General features: G+C 42.0%; 2 protein-coding genes across 2 annotated transcripts in view; both read right to left on the reverse strand.

Moving 5' to 3' along the window:
* TEAD4 (TEA domain transcription factor 4) overlaps positions 1-1,106 on the reverse strand; it is a 51,096-nt gene extending 49,990 nt beyond the window's left edge. Inside the window, exon 1 of the mRNA XM_048295161.1 lies at positions 951-1,106. The gene's annotated coding sequence lies outside the window, so the exon portion shown is untranslated. The remainder of the gene's footprint in view (positions 1-950) is intronic.
* Positions 1,107-5,157: 4,051 nt separating this feature from the next.
* TULP3 (TUB like protein 3) overlaps positions 5,158-20,162 on the reverse strand; it is a 32,419-nt gene continuing 17,414 nt past the window's right edge. The window contains exons 3-11 of the mRNA XM_048294760.1: positions 19,238-19,400; positions 17,184-17,360; positions 15,017-15,147; positions 13,035-13,232; positions 12,410-12,522; positions 11,905-12,019; positions 9,910-10,008; positions 7,905-8,076; positions 5,158-7,360 (exon numbers count right to left, since the gene is read on the reverse strand). Coding sequence (XP_048150717.1) covers positions 7,227-7,360; positions 7,905-8,076; positions 9,910-10,008; positions 11,905-12,019; positions 12,410-12,522; positions 13,035-13,232; positions 15,017-15,147; positions 17,184-17,360; positions 19,238-19,400 — 1,302 coding nt within the window. The 3' untranslated portion in view covers positions 5,158-7,226. The remainder of the gene's footprint in view (positions 7,361-7,904; positions 8,077-9,909; positions 10,009-11,904; positions 12,020-12,409; positions 12,523-13,034; positions 13,233-15,016; positions 15,148-17,183; positions 17,361-19,237; positions 19,401-20,162) is intronic.

Here is a 20,162-nt window from a genome sequence, read left to right on the forward strand (position 1 = left end):
TAACAGGAAAAGAGAAAAATAAACCCAATCCCTAAATCTCCTTTCCTCCTACTCAGCCCCCGGCACTTGAAAAGTATTTTGCGTTGTTTATTTCTAGAGGAATCGCAGAACTCAACTCTTAAGGTTAGAAAGTAACATGAGAGTAACTCCAGGTTAAACAAAAACAAAGTTGGTAATTAGTTGTGGTTAGTTCTGAGTTTTTGTTTGTTTTTGTTACGGTTTTTTTTTTTAACATATGTGATCGTTCGCTATAAAATACAGAAGTTCTTAAAACCTGTTGAGTTACACTTCTTCCCTCTTCTGCAAAAAAGCCTTATCTTCAGCATCCCATGCCAGAAATTGTTTAAACGGAATTATCTCCGTTTAAAAGATAAAAGATTACTCAGGAAAGCTTTTTGTTTGGTTTTTTGTGTGTTTGGCTTGTCTGGGGTTTTTTTAATCCTTTCCTGTGGCATGCCACCAAAACCCAACTCTTAATTTCAGAATAACTGAACTAGGAAAACATTTCCTCATCTTTCGGTAAACGCACTACAACAACCTACATACCTTCTCACAGATAGGCTTCCTTATGATTGTTATGATTTTCCCCAAAACATCTTCTATAATTTACATTAAAATTTACTACAGAAAGTCCTGCTCCACCTCTCCACCCTCCCCAAGCACATCTCTACGAACCGTACAGAAACCCTTCCCCCCCCCCCCTCCTCCCCATTATCGCTGCAGTTTCCAGCCGATGCGGCAAGCGACCGAGTTCCCCAAGTGCCAGCGCCGGCAGCCCCTTCCCGGCGGGGGAAGCCTCCACCGAGGATGTTCCCATTGCTTCCTTTGTACGCCTGTGCCTCGCCTGTCGCCCACGGGCGGCTCCGAACCCTCCCTCCCAGCCCGTCTCCCGCAGGCACCCGCGCCCCTTCGCCCCGCGCCAAAGCCACCGTGGGACAGCGTGTCCTGACCTGAGCGAGGCAAGAGCGGCTGCTGTTCCGCAGGGGCAGCGGGGACCGGCTTCAAATCCTCCTTCAGCTCCAGGACTTTCTGCCAAGAGAGCACTGAGCGCTGTAACTGCGCGCCTGCCCCTCGCTCCCGCCCGATCCCCACCCCCGAGCCCGCAGGGGTGGGAGCGGGGGCTGGGACAGGGGGAGCGGGCGGGTCAGCCTCCCGCTCAGCATCGTCGCCGCCGCCAAGTCGCAGAGAAAGAAAAAGTTGGCGAGGAGCGGCTCCGGGGTGGGCCCGCGGGGCTCCCCCTTGCCGGTCCCGCGGCGGCGGGGAGAGGCGAACAATGCCGGGCCGGGCGGGTGGCCGGGATGGGATGGAATGGAATGGGATGGAATGGAATGGGATGGGAGCGGGGGGGCAGCCGGGCCGGCGGGAGCGGAGGCACAAAGCGCACACTCACCTGAGGAGCGCGGCGCGGCCGGCGGGACGGCGAGCCCGGGCGGCGGCGGGGCGTGGGGGGGGGGGGGGGGGGGGCGGCCGGCCAGGAGTTTGGGAGGAAAAGGGAGGGTTTTTATTTCCCCTGGAGTTTGAAAGGAGGAAGTGAGGAATGCGAGGAATGAGAGTTGGTATGAAATGAACGCGGCCGAGGGAGGGAGGGACTGCCGGCTAAGGCAGGGGCTGGGACGGGGCTGGGAGGGGACTAGCGGGGGGCGGGGGGCAGCGGGAGAAGGGCCGAGGCGGAGTTGGGAACAAAACCCAGCGGGGCCGGGCGATCCCCGGCCGGGGGCCGTGTGTGACCGGGGCGGAGGGAACGCGGGCAATGGCCGGAAGAGGGGCCCGCGGGGGTGGGGGAAGGAAGCTCCGGGCGGGCGGCCGGGAGCGGGGGAAGGGGGCGGCTCGGTAGCGCTGGGAGCGGGCGGGACGCCGCCGCCTTCAGGAATCGAGAGCAGGCACGGCGCCGGGGCGCGGGAGAAGTTGGAATGCGTAGCCCGGACGGGCTGGCCTCGGAGCCCCGGGAACGCCGCCGCTTGCCTGGTGCTTTCCCAGGGGCGATGGGCCAAGCGCCCGTGAGGGGCTCCGGCCCCGGGGAGGGACGCCCCGCGCCGCCCGGGCAGGGACGCGGCTCCCGGGCTCCCCCTGCGCGCCAGGCGCGGCCCGGCGGCCGCGGAGCCCCTCAGAGACGGGCCGTGATTTCCACCCAGCACCGCGGAGCCACTGCGAAACAAACGGCCCCAGCCCGGCACGGCAGCAGGGTTCTCCCGAGGGCAGCCCAGGCAGCAAAGTACCCATCCCCCGACCCACAAAGCGGCGGCCCCTGGCTTTTCTCTGTCTCACGTCGAAGCTGCTCCTTTACTGTCCGTTCATACAGGAATGTCAACGTGCTGTGCTGCCCTAGAAAATGCTGATATGAGACTGAGAGTTGCACTAGGGTTGGAAAGCCACATCCCCAAAACAAGAGCAGTAGGAAACCTGTAATGTAACTACATCCTAACAGCAGCTCTGGGAATGCAAATACATCAGCAAACCGAACTTTTTCATGGCTCCAGCAGGTGATTTTGTCACAGATGCTTGGTGTGCATGTAACTGCCTGTAAAGAGTTAAAACAAGGCTGGGTTTCTTTAAAACTTCAGTATATTGAAGAAACTGAGGGGTTTTTGTAAGAACCCAAAGCTAAAAAAGTTCCTAACTCTTTCAAATTGCAGAGAAAATTGCAGAGACCTGGAAACAGGTCCTAAATGTGTCCTAAGGCCTCAGAAACCAGATGACAAAACCCATCAATTTCATAAAAATAAGGTTTTCTTATACAACTGTAGGAATGGAGAGTATATACAATATAAATAAGATGTTGTTACAAAATGCAGTGAAACGATTTGGGGGGGGATGGTGGTTTTTTTTGTTATATAAAGCCTTGTAATGAATTAATTTAGCCTCTGTTTCTATTAAGCCACATGTATTTAATAAAAACCCCTGTGTATATGAAAGGTAGTTCACTTCTCATCACATATATTCACTGGGAATTCTAGGCCAGGTCTCATAATTATGTGACTAACATACTGTTTTGCTCCCGTTTCCTTGCCAAATCCACACAGCTCAAAGAGAAGGGATTGAAACCTATTCCTTCCTGTGAATCATCACACAAATTGTTTGCAGGACTTCAGTCAGTTGCAGATGGAAACTCACTCAGGAGTATACAGGTCTTTTAGTGGTGGGTTGTTTGGGAATTTTTACTGGAGGTAATGCAGAACCAAACTATTCTACTTAGAACAGAAAGCAGAGAGAGGTGGGGAAACTTATCAGACTTAATTCCCCAACCCTATTTGTACTCAATGATTTTCTTATGCAACTTTTAAAATAAGGCCTTTTTTTTTCCCCACAGTAAATCAGTATTACTTTCCCTATAATAAATAAAGGGCTCAATTCAATTATGCTTTAAAAAAAAATCCATTGTTTTCACCAGAATTTTCAGCTGTTTTGTTGCAGAGAGTGCAATGGGTCGCCTTGTATGGAGATGTTAATTGAATCAAATTAAATGATCAAAAATTCCAGCCTCTGGAATACATTCACCCATTTATGTATTCTCTAAATTGAATGTTAAATTATCAGAGCAGGTTATGGTTACCATAGGCTTTACCTTAATGCATGTTGGTGAAGTTAGTTTGCTTCTGGATTTTTCTCCCATTTTGGAACAAAAGACGTGACCTTCAGCTGCCAGTGAGGAAACAATAATTCAATATAGAACACGTTAAGGGATGCAATGAGAAGACAGAAACTACAGAGTGTACAGTTCAAGAGATACAAGAATTAACACAGGTACAGGATCTCTGCCTTCTTTCCTGGCAGGGCTTTCAATTCTTGCCACCTCATAGTGGTAGCTGGCTGTTTTCCCTGTAAGTAAGGGAGCCTGACACCAGTGTTGCTTTTCTACTCTTCTTCATAACTGTACCCTGGGCCAAATCTCTTGGCCCTAGGATTACTTAAGGGACTTTCTTAGTTCTGAACTAGTTCCAAACTGCAGCTAGGTACAACAGTTTGATCCTGTGGCAGAGAAGATGAGATTCCTGACTCTGCCAAAGTAGGAATCTGTCCATAGTTCCATTTCACAGGACCACACACAAACTCTTAACTCAGCTTGTAAATCACAAGGAAGGCTTTGCTTGTCTCCTGTACCAGGAACAGGAAACCTAATTCAATGTCAACTGAGGGATTTACAGAACTGTTAATATCAACAAATAGAGGAGCACACTAAGTGAAGTATAATGTAATAATTATGCTAACAGTTACAAAACCTCCTGTCCTACTGCTACCAAATTCAGCAGCAAAACCTCAATGAGAGTGAGACTCAGCCCTAAAAGAGCAAGAACTCATTCACTGTCTTTTGTTTGTGAGCCAAAGAGCCTATAGCAGCCTAGAAGGCGTTTCCATCTGCTAGGCCTGCCTTTAGGACTCAAATTTAACCATTTAATATGCTTCTTTAAGATCTCTCTGGTATTTCAAGCATGTTACATTTTCATGTATGCAACTAGTGTTACTGTGTTAAGAACAAATGCCCAGTCATGTTTCTCTTAGTTTTCTCTCCCTTTTAAGGCTAATTTGGCTTAGATGGAAATAGTGGGAAAAACAGAGGTGCTTGAAGAATGGGCTTGCATGTTGAGAGCTGTGCCAGTTTCTGATTATCAAATCCATTGTATCTCCTCTTATTGATGTTCATACATCTCTCACTGGAAACAGGAAAATATAACCACTTCAAGTTGATGTTCTTCCTAGCCTTGTATTACTTCAGTACCTGATTCAGGAAAATATGTTCATGTACTTCAACAGTTGAATGGGTTCAGGTGGAAGGTAGGAAAATGCAGTAAGAACCATCTCAACTGTCCTAACTGGATGCTGGGAAAAACATTAAAAACACGGGACAGAGAAATGGAACCAGCTTAAACAATCAAATAGAAACCAAGAACTATAGGGTAAGACCTGATAATGGTGGGGGGGAGAGTATTAGAGAGACTAACCTTACATTTAGTCCCAGACTACTAAATGTATGCGAAAAAAACCCTAACACCACAAAGAAAGAGAACTAAGGAAAGGAACAAGACTACAAAGGAAAAGAGGGAGTAAGAAGACATGATATTCAAGAAGATAGGAAGAAACTGAGGTATACATCATAGAGAAGGAACAAAGTACACCCACAAGTGACAACAAAATAATAAAAAAAACCCATTTAGAATTAAAGACTTTTCAATATATAAATTAGTTTATTTTCATTTAGATATAAAAGTTATAAATACAATTAATGTAAAACAGTATCTGATAAAGACCACTGAATCAGTTCTTCTGTCTGCATAATTTGACTGAGAGGCCATGACAGGATCATTTGATGTCAACAAATAGCTTGAAGAGCCACTGCTGACAAGCCTAATTAAGTAAAGGGATGCTACTGTGGCCTTCTGAGCACACAGAAAATCATCTTGAATCACAAGTTAGCATTCTACCTTCAGGCCACCCCAAAATAACGTAAGGCAATTTCTATCACACATTCCTAGTCAGAAAAATAATCAGACAGGTACACAAACTGACTTCCTTTTCTGGATGGGCAGAGGGAATGCAGAACCATCAGCCACCAAGACTTCAGAAAAGCACAGCTGGAAAACACTGCCAAGTCTCATCCTCAGCCTGATGAGCAGGATGTACACAAAGGCACAAAACAGATCCATCAGCATTCAAGTTCTCTCCACCGACTGCTTTTCTGACGATCATCTCAAGAAAATATCTCAGTTGTTACTGAAAAATGGTCATCTGAGAGATACAAGAGCCAGACTTCTCAGCCTCAGTTCATATTTTACAGTTACATACAGCGTTTACACATGATTATGATCATTATTCTTTCTGGCAGTATCAGAAAACGTCTTGACAAAGTTTTGTTAATTTGAAAGAGCAAGTGATATCTACCACTGCAAAGACTCCAGAGACCAAAAGCAATATATCTGCTCTTTGCAGCTTGAAACAGAGTTAGTCTGCTGACAAGGACAATATCCAAAGCTGGAGAACACCTAATTCTTGTCTCAGTAGAGGGACAGACTTTTCCAAGACCATCGTGAATATGTGTAATAGGCAAGAAGCAGGCAAGACAGTAACCATTCTCTGCTTCAGTACACAGAAGATGTGTGCACTGAGGCCTCCAGGTCACACTGTGCTGCCATCCACTCTGATGAGTTAAGGCCACATGAATCAAGAAGTGTTCCATGCTGTGACACAGTCTCCACACTGTACATCCAGTATGAAAATGGAACATTGGAAGGAGACATTGCAAAGCCTCGCGGTACAATTACATGAAACTTACCTTTGCCTTTGAAAATACCTGTAATCTCTTTTTGAGGTAACTCCTTCTTACAGTCAGGTTAAAATTATTTCTATAAAATCTACTTTAATATGTCATGCCTTGAGATAATCTCATGTTAAAAAAAATAAAATTGGTCACAAACTTATACCTAAAAACATAGCAAATTTCATGAACAATGGGGAAATTAAGAATTATTTCAGATCAGTTTACAGTCTAGATTCAATCAGAGCACTGCTTTTCAGAAGTGGTACTGTATATTGTTACAATACTATCTTCTGCCAAATTTAGTAATTTTCTATCATCTCTTCCATCTCATTTTTCACATGGTTAAAAGTATCAGAAGTAGCAATGCATATAATATCACCAACTGAAAAGGGAGTGTTTGAGATTTGATTGTTCTTCATTTGGTAAAAAGACTGTCAAGGGATAGACAATAATTAGAATACTGAAAGGGAAATGGAGTATCAGTCTTAGCAGACAATCATTCCACAGAGTAAAAGTGTTGTATGAGAGCCAATGTCTAATTCCAGCTGTTCTCTTTTTTTCTGTATTAATCTGATTAGGAACTCTTGAGTAGCATCATCTCCCAGGCTTTGTGGAATCTTCAAGGTAAATTAACACTTAGCCATTATTTTTCTAATCCTAGCTGCAAGAAGTTCCAACTAGTGGGCTTAGCCCACTCTCATGCAGCATCTGTAAACAAGGATTCTAAAAGCAGAATCAACACCAATGACAGAAACATCACCTAGATTGCTTGTTCTTCCACAATCTGTACAGAGGCTGCCCCCAAGGTGGTCCACTGTCAACTCCCGCAATGCTCTGAAGGTTGGAATTGGTTTTCTTACAAGCCTGCAGAAGTCTGTCCTCCATATCCCTTCCAATATCCTCTTCATTGCCACACCTGGAACTCTTACAAGATGTAGGGGTGGGAATGAGTTCCATGTTTCAAGTCTGTTGTCCCTCATTCACAGACCAATTTACTATCAAAGCTGGAGAGTCCAATAGCAAAGGCCTGAAGAGCACAGAGAGGGTAATTATAGTCCAGAGTGAACACATCTTCTGCTACACGACCAAACTGCATCACGATGTAGTCAGCTGGGGAGAAAAGACATTCAGAGATGAACAATTTCACAGTGAAGCAAAAGAAAAAAAACAAACAACAACAACAACAACAACAAAAAAACCTCCAAACAAAACCCAACAACAAAAACCCCACACATCTGGCAGTCCCAAATACATGTGGTTGGTGTATCCATCCTTTCCCACCAGAATGGCCTTGGAATCTGTCCTCTAGAGTAACTGTGCTATTCTAGAGATTACTTTTCTTCTCAGAACCAAAGCTCAAACCATTCCTTCGTATCTTGAAGGTGCTGTATTAAACTTTTCCTTTCACTTCAGGAAGCTTTCATTTGCACCCTCTATTGCAGCAGTTATGGACAGCAGCGTCTGCATCCACCCCAGAAAAAAGGAGGACTTATATAATTTCCTGACAACTCAGAAGTCCCCAGTAATCCTGAGCTAAATTCCTTTACCCAGTTTCCCTCCTCTAGGAAAGTGTCCTATTCCTCCCAACCCTCATGAAATAAATTAGGTTCTCCCTTTTTGAGTAAGTCCCACACACTCTCCACCAGACTCTTACGGTCATTGTCATGGACAATCTGGAAGTTCTTCACTGAGGCCTGAGTGACCCTCCCATGGAAGTTCAAAACATAGGATTGAGTATCATCATTCCAGACTGGAGCCTTGTTGTGCAACTCAATAAGGTTCTCTAAATTTTTGTTTTGCCATTTTGACAGCAGACCCTCATGCTCCTGTTCAGAAGAAAGAAATATATTTATCATATTTGGAATGGCTCTGCCTTTGAGTACCACCTCTCTCATGTGTGCACTCTGTCACTTAAAGGTCATTCCCTGTTTAATGAAACACAATGACATCACTTAAACCCACTCCTACTGAATACTTTCTGCAAGTACCAGGAAGATACTTTCATAGACTCCCAGTCCAAGCATTCCTTTTCACTCAATAAAGTAAAAAGAGTGATAGGGAAGGAAGTCTGTGTACAGGAAAGGGAGCAATTCAGAGTCCACAGATAATTGCTGTCCTGCTGGCATGAATCCCTTCTGAGTCTCATACTCTTTCTCTGATCCTGTTGCATCCAGTTTCCATTTCTAACATTCTACACTCTGAAATAAAAGACAGTAATCTACAATTAACTACACAATGCCAAGCCCTGAAGTGCTTCAGTAGAAAGTCCAAAGGCTGCTGCAGGATGTGAGGTTAAATGTCATCCTATTGGGTCTAATGAGTGATGCAGTGTGAAAACCAGAGAGAAAGGAAACAGAAAAGATACAAAGAGGAAGTAAAACAGCACATTAAATTTGACAAACAATGAATTACAAGGAGATTCAGGTTGTAGTGAAACATGACATATGATTTCATTTTAAAAGTTCTGCAACAAATAAAATCCAAACCATATATGCTAAAACTCTGAAGAAAGAGTATCCAAGCTTAAGCTACTAACAGGAAAAAATGCTCAGAAAACAACCTGTTGTGGAGGTCTGACTGATAGGGCTATAGTATGTGCTTCAGTATTGTGCAAAGATACCATAGTGGATTTTTGAGGATAACCTAAATAAAACTTCCTGTTCGGTTTAGTTATTTTTTAACTTTATCTCTATTTACTTTTTAAAGATGTAAACCAAACCCTGAGAACTGGCACCAACAAAGTGAAATTAGATTTAGGGGAGAAAAGTATAGGCAGGGCCACAGGACCATTACTGTACTAATGGGGGAGATGGCAACACCAACTGAAAGACAATGAATAAATGACCATTTCCAGATACAATTTTTCTGACCATTCACAAGAATTAAATCTCTTTTCTGGGCTCTCATGACTCAATTTCCATTCTTGAAGATTTTTGTCTCTGACCTCAGGAAATACATTCTTGTCCTACTCATATGACCACACCTTTCAGTCGGTGCCTCTTCTTTCTTTTGGTCTTCTGTCACCAGACATAAAACCCACATTAAGGGAACCTAACAATTTTCATCACACACCTTAACATACCTTCAGATACTGTTCTGTAAGCTTTTAGCTGTAACGCCCCTTATATGAGAAATCCTCACTAAATAGTCACAATGAAACTCAGTCCTTCTCCTCATCCTTCCTTCCCCATCAAGAATCCTCCTTTTCTGCTACTCCTACAAAAAAGCCAACAGCATTCTGATCAAAAAAGTATCTATTCTCTTGCTACTGCACCAGCAGTACCTTATCTGTCTATTACCTATCTGTTGCAATCCACATCCTGGCTAAGAATGCAAGCTCCTGGGAGAAGCGTGTCCTGTGTTCATCCAACCCTCAGCACAACAGGGTCCCACCATGAGGGTGGCTTGTATGTCCAACAGCAACAACATCGAGATCAGTAAATAATATTTAGGCTGACCAAAGGACCCGTAAGGATACAAACACTGTGAAAGGCAAGAACAAATTATTAACACATTTAGGCTACACTGTATTTACTCTCCAGGAGACTTGATAAAGCCCTGGCTACTAAAAACCCTGATTGTCAGTAACAGCCAGGCCTCTACAGGGAAGTTTTGACCTCTTCCTTCAATCTGAAACATGACCAAACTTCATAACTCACATTTCGTGGACGGATTGGAATTCGCTTATGATTCATGTTCATTCCTGGAATGATCACGGACATTTTTCTGGGACCCTTAAATCCTAAGATATTAGTTTCCTGAAAGACAAGGAAAGCCTTTATTTTCAGTAAATGAGATACTTCACCTCAAAGAAGGAAAGACAGCAAAACTGAACTTGTATCCCCATTTGTATTAGTTTTTAGAGTTGTGCTGGCTACAACTCTAGGAGCAGTTATCTAACTGCAACTGTGTTTAATCACTGAGAACTGCTTTCTCTCCCTTTCTCATTTAGAGAAAGGTGTTAGGAGATATACATGGTGTTAACTAATTTGGAGTGCATTTCTTAGCCTACTGAAACATTTACAACAAAATAGACAAGTGCATAAGTTTTTTGCATCTGAGGCAATAATGAGTTGAAAACTTGCTAGTGAACAAGCTTAAGTATGATAAAAGGCAAAATACCTTTGACTTGAGTTTATGTTGTCTATATATCTCCAGTTAATCTATCCATCTGAACAATGAATGACATTTTTCTTCAGGTGTTGTTATTTGTGTTTAAGAACACACCTACAATTTTCTCTCAAATCATACTGGTTTATAAATGTTTAAGAACAGACCCTGGAAGGGAAGTATTCAGCAACTATCCAAGCTTCAATCTTAAATCAAGCAGATTCTTCCAGAGTACTGAAGGAGACTGCTCCAAGTGGATTGAGTACAAAGAGCAAAGGAAAAAAGTCCTGGTACTCTCCAACTGTTCATTTAACGGTATCAGCCAAAATCCAAGGGTATATTTAAGATGTTCTCTAACAATGTCAGTGATAACCTTTAAAATTTCCAAAGACCAGTTAAAAAGCCAGAATCTTTTAGAAGTACTGAATTGATTGACAGAAGTGATACAGCTTCTCCTCACACATAAATGCATTTTGCAGACACAGACAAAGGTCTTTGGAGCTGCAACTTCTATTACTTCACTTCAAAAAAATCTAGGGACATGTATAAGAATGAGGGTACTGATTTTATTAATATTTAAACTCTACAAACTCTTTGTAGGTAAAAGTTCAGAATTCTGAAAAGCTGACTTTATATTAACTGGCTATGCTATTCTAACGCCTTGCTGTGTCCAGCTAGGTAGGAAACTGAAGAATACTATGTACAAAGAAAATATCTAGTGATACTTCTATAAACAGGCTAGTACTGGAATTATCACATCAATTTTTTCCCAAGTGCCATTAAGATCAAGAGCAAAAGCAAAAAAATTGAGATGCTGCTCCAGTAGGCTACTGCAGCTTTAAGCTTCCATTACCATACCTGTGAGTAAAGTAAAACTCCTTCCACTTGACAGCCATTGCTTTGTAGAGAACCTCAAATTTTACTCAAACTGTAGGACTGGAATATGAAACAATGTGACATGAGAACTCTCATGTAATTCTATAGTATCCACAAGTGCTTCCTCACTCTGAATCCTATACTGAGGTGATTCACAAGAGCAGAAGTCTCTAAAACAGAGCTAGTGAATCACAATTTACCTTGGAACCACATCCTTACCACCAACAAGCTGCTACTGAAATAATGCCAACTCCCTCCTATCCCTCAAAATGCTTTTGGTTCTCCAAAAACTAATTCTGCTTCACAGGGTCTTCCCAGTTCCTTCTCAGGGTCTACCAGATACCAGCTGGGCACAAGGCAGTTCCTGCTGTGGCTGGCTCCATGTAAATGATGTGCTGACTGGCCACACACTGAATAGGTCAGATAAGAAGGTCATAAGGATGTTAGTTTGGGTGTTTCTCCCACTCCTGGCTTTGATTTTTTTTTTTTTTCATTAAACTTGTAAGAATTTATCTGTGAGCCCTCTGCCCCTCGTTGTATCTGGTTGAAATTGGTCACTTGGTTCCAAAGTTAAGTGGAGGAGGCTGGCAGCAGCACGATTTTGCAAGCTGTGTTTCCTCGGTAACCAGGCACAAAGAAAGGGGCAAAAAGGGAGAGGCAGTACTTACATAACAAATAGCTGCAAGCTCCTGTCTTGTATGAGCCTTTTCCACTAGACTTTGTGCCTTGACTGGGTTAACTCCATGGTCATAGACTGTAAATTTGGTTCCCATGAGGTTTGACCTAATGTCAGTTTATGGAAAAACACAGAAAGAGAGGCATCAGTAGAAAGTTTTGTCATCTTCTGAAGGTATTTGTACAGCACAGCAAAACCACGGGTGTCCTGCCATCTGAATCTTCCTGTTGCCAGCTCAGTAAGGAGCTTCCATGACGTGCCCATGGTGAGCCTGTAACCTATCCCAGAAAAGCACCTAGACAATTTCTTCTCTGAGTTGCCACAGTCCATGGTAATGCTGAAGAAGGCTGCCAACCCAAGTGAACAGAGATTACATTGAGCAGAACAACCTAAGTTCGTTCTCTCTGAATTTATAACAGATTGCAAGTCATAACCACAACTCAATTAAAATTAAAAGCCTATCTCAACTGTCTATAGTTTTAATCTATGGTTCTCACCTGAGTTTTCCAATGAAACTTTCCCCTTTCCGAGATAAATCAGTTGGGTCAACTGATATGAGGTAATTGGATGTTTTGCTCTTCTTTCTTTTTCTCCCCGCAAGAAGGAATGTCTGAAAATACAAAACTTTGATCAAGACTGTACTTTGTAAGAATGCAGAGGCATTGCTATCCAAACTGTTTATCTCTCCATTTCCCATTTGCATTCCCTTCTTTGTTCTGTGTTAATATTACTGTCTCCACAATTTTGTTCTCTTCCAAAGCGGCCAGCCTGAAATCTTATCCCTCCACCAGCTCACTTGGCAGTCTATATTTAATGCAACTGTCTGTTCTAGTCTCACCTCCTTTTCTTCTGGAGCAACTGAGTCTTCCTCCTCTTTTTTGACATTTAACATTTTCATACTTTTTCAATTTAATCTTTCACTGCATTATGACTTTCAAACCATAATACAATGCTAATTACATGCTAATTCCCTCCTTAGTACCTTGGCCAAATATAAGCCGTCCTCATCTGCATTGATGCATCTCCTCAGCTACTGGTTTCTTACCAGAAGCTCTCCCTTGCACCAAAAATATTCTGTGGTAGGCATACAATAGCCAAGATAATGTGTGCTGCTTCCAATACCTTTTTGTTGTCATCCCTTTCCAGATGCATGTAGTAAGTAGGGAAGAGCCCCCGGTCCATTCCCTTTTTATCTCTAGTGATTCGACACTTGACACTAATTCCACGGGGTGCAGGGCGCAAGGCAAAATCCTCCAAGTTCTCTACTTCTCCCAGCTGTGCTTCTGCCTGAGGGGATGGACTACAGGAAGCACCTGTTTCCTGTGGGAAGAAGCATCATATTAGCAAATTAATATTAGATTAGAGTCTGGTATTCCACAAGAAAATACTGGTTTGTTGAAACATAAGATACCATGTCTGCAGAAGATACTGGGGAAAGGAAGGCTAAACAAGATACCACCTGTGTTTCCTCAGAAGAAAGCAGCTGAAGGTTTTACTCTGAAGAAAGACAAGGGTCTCCAAGGGGAAAAGAGAAAAAGTACCCATTAAGCAGACATGAGTGATTTATTAGAAAGGGGGAAATAGGATGAGATGCTGAAAATATTTTAAGCAAACAACCTCTTTGCTGTTAGAACTTCAAATGCTGTGGAAAATAAAACAGTATGATAAAGCAGGACTGATGGATGCTGCAGTAAGACAGGCTGGGATTTTGTGACTGAAATGAGTGCTGAGATTATGTTGGTTCAGAACAGTAGCAGAGATGGAGTAAGCTGCTGGTGGAACCATATCAACTAAATGTTGGAACAGCCTTAGAACAATGTGTACAGTCAGGATAGGGTCATCAAAGGAATTAGCATTCTAATGGAAATCTGGTACAGGTCATTAAAGTAATTTTTTCTTAGAGGTAGCTGTATTCTGTGAATTGTAGCACCCAAGAGATTCCTCTTTGACTGGGCCTTCGAGATGAAGTTGCAGGTTTATCCCCATTAATAGCTACAGCCAGTAGGAAACCTGAGTGAATAGCACAGACACACATACATAGATTAGAAATTCACTAGAGGGTCTCACCCCTTCCCCCCCTTCAGCACCCACCACCCTGTATCTCCAGCAGTTTGCACCCACAGCCTAGTGTCCCAAGAAGCTGACACCCAGACGTCCTACACTACTCCCCTACTAGTGCAGAGCAACATACATACAGTCCCTTCACAAATACACTCAGACAGGTCTTTCCCACAGCATGGACTTTGAAGGGTGTCCAGCACCCATGCTCAAACCCCACGGCCTTTATTTGGTCTAGCTCAGACCCTAGGTCTTCCTGATGCTGGTCTCTTCCAACTCACTGACTAGTCCAGCACATAATTTGTCAACGTATGTATGTATATATGTATGTGTATCTCACACACACACAAAACACGTTCACACGAGAAACAGTTACAAGTGGAGTTTCAGAAGAGAGTGGGACATGCTGAAGTAATCACGGCACAAGGCTTGGGCAGATAATCATACTGTTTTCCAGTTGTTGACACATATCTGATGCCTTTTACCCCCTTTAATCCCTGTCTTTCCACACTTATTACTCCCTGATCCACCTTGATACCTTTCTTTTCCCTCTTAAATTCCTTCCCTCAAACATCCCACATAAAGTTTGTCCAATCCCATCACTCTCTGTTCCATTCCAAAAATTCTGTTCCCCTTTGCATCCCACAATAAATGCTATAAATCTTCAGGAAGAAATCCCTCCTATATTTGCATGGCATTTCAGAGCTTCTCTGAGTCATTCTGGTGAATTGTGCAGAGACAATGGCCCAGTCTGTCTCCTTTAAGGGTAATAGTGCTGACTCACTGTGTTCCCCTATTCACTGATTAGGCTCCTTAGGATCTTCCACCCACAATTGTTCCTTTGATCATTGCTATGTCTTTATGTTTAACTCAATGTCCCTTCAGTCAGATAACCTGACAATCTTGACCTTCCCTCTGCTCTCAGGGAATAATACTGCTGGCTACTGTACTTGCAGCTACTATATTTTAAGCCAGTGCTCCAGGGCTTAGCACTAAAATCAAGCGTGTGCCTAGTGCTTATAAGAAATGGATTTCAAGACACTTACTGCAAAAGACTTCTCGCTGGATGCAGAACTAGGCCTCTCAGATTCAGGGTATGGTGAATGAGATACTGGTCTCTTACTAGCTTCTTCCTCTTCTGTGTCCTCCTCATCAAAATTCAAACTGCCTGAAATTCCTGTCAGAACACAAGATCAAACATAATCTCTGAAAGAAGGTGTCATGAGTTCATGGCATCACTAATTCATATATGACTCTTGAATACCTATTCACACTCAATTGCTGTTATTTCAACTGCTGATTTTCTTCATGTGCTATATCTCTTCCTGAGCCTTGTAATTCAAATTCGTACTGATATTTTGCATCAGTCACTGTGTAGATGATCAAGCAGCTGTCAGGCCTTTATTAATATGGATTTTACATGATATTCCATGACGTAAACATATTGCTTAGTTTATGTTGTCATTGAATTAATTTTGCCTATTTTTATGCAAAAAAGTCCTCCGTGTCTTAAGAACAACAATAAAAGGAAATCCAGATCAATATGCTGACACCTATCCTGTAAGTTGGACTCTCTAGAGTTTACATCCTTTACCATTACCCCTTAGTCTCACGCACACTGAAACAGAATATGCCAATTTTGCAGTAAGAGCCCTTCCTGCTCTTACATCAGCACCAAAAACTCAGGTCCATAAATACTAATAACGACTTGAGTACTAAAACTGAAGCACAGACTGAGAAGTTTCAGGACGTCTTTAATTTTAACCTAAGCATAGCCATGTAGAGATGACTGTGGGTATATAACTAAAATAACTGCATAAAAACATTTATAAAGAGCCTCTGTACACATCACTGTTTGGTGTGTCCTTCCACTTGGAACTGCATCATCAATTGGACATTAGGAAGAAGTTCTTCACAGAAAGGGTGATTGGGCATTAGGAAGGGCTTCCCAGGGAAGTGATGGAGCCACCGTCCCTGGAGGTGTTTAAGGAAAGACTGGATGTGGCACTCAGTGCCATTGTCTAGGTGACAAGGTGGTGCTAGGTCATACGTTGGACTCGATGACCTCAAAGGTCTTTTCCAACCAAAATGATTCTGTGATTCTGAGATTTTTTCTGTGATTCTTTTATTTAATTTGGCTGTAGAAAGGAAATGTACATAAAGCATTACAGAAAATGAACACAGTCAGCCTGCTAAACAGAATCATTTTCTGAGAACAAATATTATAACAATGCTCTGAAATGGCACTGCAGAGAAGGGGCACTGATGGAAGTCTCAGATAAAACAGAAAAATCCAGTCTTAACAACCTGTCAGTAAACTTCCCAAAGGACGTTTAGGAAGAGGAAAGGCGTTGACCCCTAGTACTCCAGCCAATTTCAAAATTCACTGTTTATATTCTACCTCCACTAATTTCCCCTGAAGTTACTGGATATTCTCTCCTGTTTCCTTTTCTAACTCTTGTGTAATGTTGCTATCTGTAGGTAAGCAGCTGTGGCATCTGACAACTGGATAAGAATACCTCTGTATGTGATAGTACCTCAATACATGCAGTGTACTGGAAACATTCTGGGAGACAAGCTCTGCAAAACAAAAACAAGCTGTATACTAAATTAAACACTAACCATTATTTTGCTGCAAAATGCTTAGGCTGCATGCAACAAAAAGAGGTTTCCTGTAGTACTGTCAGCAACTTAAGATACTTGGCAGACAGAGCTTGACACTCCACTAGGAAATTACTCAATGGGATATAACTATTGAATATATAACTCAAAAACTGCTGATTGTGACAGCCTCTGACTCAGAAAAAAACACCTTTCCTGTTAGTCTCCTGAAGAGTTAAATCATGGCATTTACTGAAGGGTCCTGCTGTTGTGAAAATATTCAAGCATTTTACCAAGATATAACATATCTGGAATAAAAATACCCCAAACTTTACCAAAATGTGGTATATCATTTTGTCAGCAATTTCCTTGGAAAGACCAGAAATTATACAGCACATTGAGAAACCCTTAAAATATACCTGGTATGGTTCGAATAATATCAGGAAAAGGAACTGCAGCTCTGCACTTCCACATGCAGTAGAATCTACTAGCTCTTTTAAAAGTGATATCCTGCAGACATTTATTTCATGATTCCTCATTTTTTAATGACACTGAAATAAAGTTATAAAAGAAGAGCGCCAAAAAAGATATTTGCCCATTATTAACTCTTACCTCGTTTCTGTAATATTTCTTGCAGATCTGGTTTGCCTGCTGTGTCTGTTGCAGCCTCTCCCTCATTTTCCTTATCTGCATTGTCTTCTGGTTTGGTAGATCCAGCAGACAGAGTTTGGAGCTTGGTCCCCAAATCCTGCACTTCCGATTTCAGGAAAGCAGCTGGTCCATCAATGCCTGCAGACCAAAATGAAACAGAATTCTAAAGTCTGCTTTTCATGGCCAAAGATACATCCCAGGATGGTGGCTCTTTTCATCTTCCCTTCCTCTAGAATCCCTTTAAAGTACTGAAATACACTTGTTCAGTTTTTGTCAGAAGGCTTGGGAGGAATCAGACCTGACTCTGGTACAGACTGCCTATTACTTTAAACGTATCAGTTATCAGTTTCTCCCTATTTAAATATAGTGATCGTGTCTACCTTTCTACAAGGGCTTAAGCAATTAAAACAAGTTATATTTGTCATGCACATTGATAGTTTTCAATTTATTTACAGGCATCTCCCTTATTTTTTTTCCCTTCTTCTTGTTTGTTCGGTCCTGTGCCAGTGGGTACTCTACAGTGAGCATCACAAATCAATTCGATAAAAGCATCTATAGCCGTAGACAGAAAAAACCCCCTATCTTTTGGTTAGAATGAAATGTCCATTTTTAAACCATTGAACACAGCTGTGTACCACACCTTCCAACTGGTGGAGGCATCTTGATGTCAGGGTCTGGCATAACTCTTTAATATGTAGCACACAATCCAGCTTTGGATTTCTTGTTTTCCCACTGTTTTCCTTCTTAAAACTTTACTGCTTTATCTAGGCATTGTATTTCTGACAGGTTTACTGCTGTTATCACTTATTAACAGGATTTGTTTGCAGTGAGGAAGCCTCAGAACTATGGAAGGTAGTGAGTGAGCAGTTAAGCTTTCGTTTGAGTATTACTGAAGACTTCTACCTTACAAGTTATACCAATCTTATCTCTCATTCTCTTCCTGACTTGAAAGTGTCTTTTAACAGAAGCTTTCTTATACCTGATTTTAAACACATAAATGCTACCATAAACATCACCACTTTCCTTCCTATGATCCCGAAAGGCATCTGGTGAAAAAGAAAAATATTCAAGAGAGAAGGGACAACATAGTTCCAAATGTGATCTTCAAACCAGATAATAGCCATTTGTTTGGGGGTTTAAAATTCTACTGAGCCTATTAATTTGCTATCAGTACAATGCTTGTATTATAACACCCTGCAATAGCACGCATCTCAAAGCCTTAGAATGTTTCCCATTACTTTCTTGATAGACTGATGGGATGCTGGCTCTCATAAACAACATCCTGACACTTCCACTGGAATGTAAGGATTTCATTGCTGCTCTTTTTATCTCCTTGTGACATGGGAGTCTTAAGGCTCTCCCTACTGCATTTCTTTTCACTTCTAAAAGAATGGTCACTATTTTAGTGTAATGTTTTGAGGCCACCAAGTTACTGCCTTTGGCCCTAATAGCACTTTGTGCTTTTCACTTTGTGGACCACTATAGCTTGTTTGTCATGTTTCAGTTGTCTCAATGAAGCCCACAGAAAACAACAGGTGAAGTAAAAACCATCAAGAACCTAACATAGTGCTTGTTTATCATTCAGTCATATGCAATCTTGAGATGGAGTATGCCATGACACCATAAGGAAAAGTACAAGCAATCACTATTGAATTCTTTTCTTTTCTTTATCTTACACCTTCAGAAGATTTTCTTACTTTGGATTCATATATCTCTACCTTTATAGAAGTTCCCAGCCCATTTCTGCAGTTCTTCTAGCCTAACCCAAGGAAGAGATTACTCAAGGGCACGTGAGGATTTCCAGCTGTCACAAAAATCAAGGTGAGATTTTTGCTTGCTTTTGCAGTCTAGTATTGCTCAACCATACTGTACTACAGTTCAACTTCTGCATAAAAAAAGGTATGAAATCAATCTTATCACTTGACCCCTACCACAGCAACGTAGGTGCTCATCTGTGGCATAATGCATGCACTGGGATTTTGGGGAACATTGTTGCAATCAGGTTGATTATTTACCATGTAAAACAACATCACTGTGGACAGGGGTAGGAGTTTCTACTAAAGGAGTCTGCTCCTCGCACCCTTTGGGCTTTGACCTACGCAGCTTGGCCTCAGGATTTGGCTGTACCATCAGCGGATCAAGACGTTTCTTCCTCTGCTTCTTCTCTAGAAGGGCTCTCTGTGGAATAAAAAAAAGCAGGAAACAGATGGGTAACCACACCTAGAGAGTCAGAATCCATGCCTCAGCCATTGGCAATGACACGTCCCTGATCAGAATCTCAAATAAACCTGAAATATTCTTGCAATTTCTTACAAAAATCCTAGACGCAGATATCACCATGGTTTTGGAGCAAAATACTGCCTTTGATTCTCCATGAGAGCTTGACATGGACACCTACTTATTTTCTGACCTGTCTTGAGACTACCAGTTAAATCCCTTCACCCAGTCTAAACTGCAGCAGTCCTTAACACAAATAGACAAAGTCATCCAAATCCAGTATGAAACAGTCAGGACTTGCAAAGGAAAAGGTTTTTGTCTCAAAAGCTATCATTTTATAGGGAGAACTTAAAACAAATAGCTCCCAGAAATCAATGCTGAGAGATAAGACTTAAAGGGGAGAGACAAATAAGTAACAGTAATTATAACAAGAACGATCCACTAAAACCAAATTTCATCTATCTTGCAAAATTTTTCCATATAATTCAGGACTGAAAGGAAAGACTGGTAAGTCCAAATGCTAAAAAATAAAACATTACTTCTCCAAGATACATATACATTTGATATTTATGATTTCTTACTCAATGAGAATAGAAACAACTTCTAGACTTAAATCAGGGCAAAAAGGAGCATGGTGCCATTTTAAAGACAGACATGCTTAGTCCTTAAAAACAAAGATGATGCAGAAGGAAAAATCATATTCTAATATTCTGCACCATTACA

Source organism: Corvus hawaiiensis, chromosome 2 (genome assembly GCF_020740725.1).
Source record: "Corvus hawaiiensis isolate bCorHaw1 chromosome 2, bCorHaw1.pri.cur, whole genome shotgun sequence".
NCBI lineage: Eukaryota > Metazoa > Chordata > Aves > Passeriformes > Corvidae > Corvus > Corvus hawaiiensis.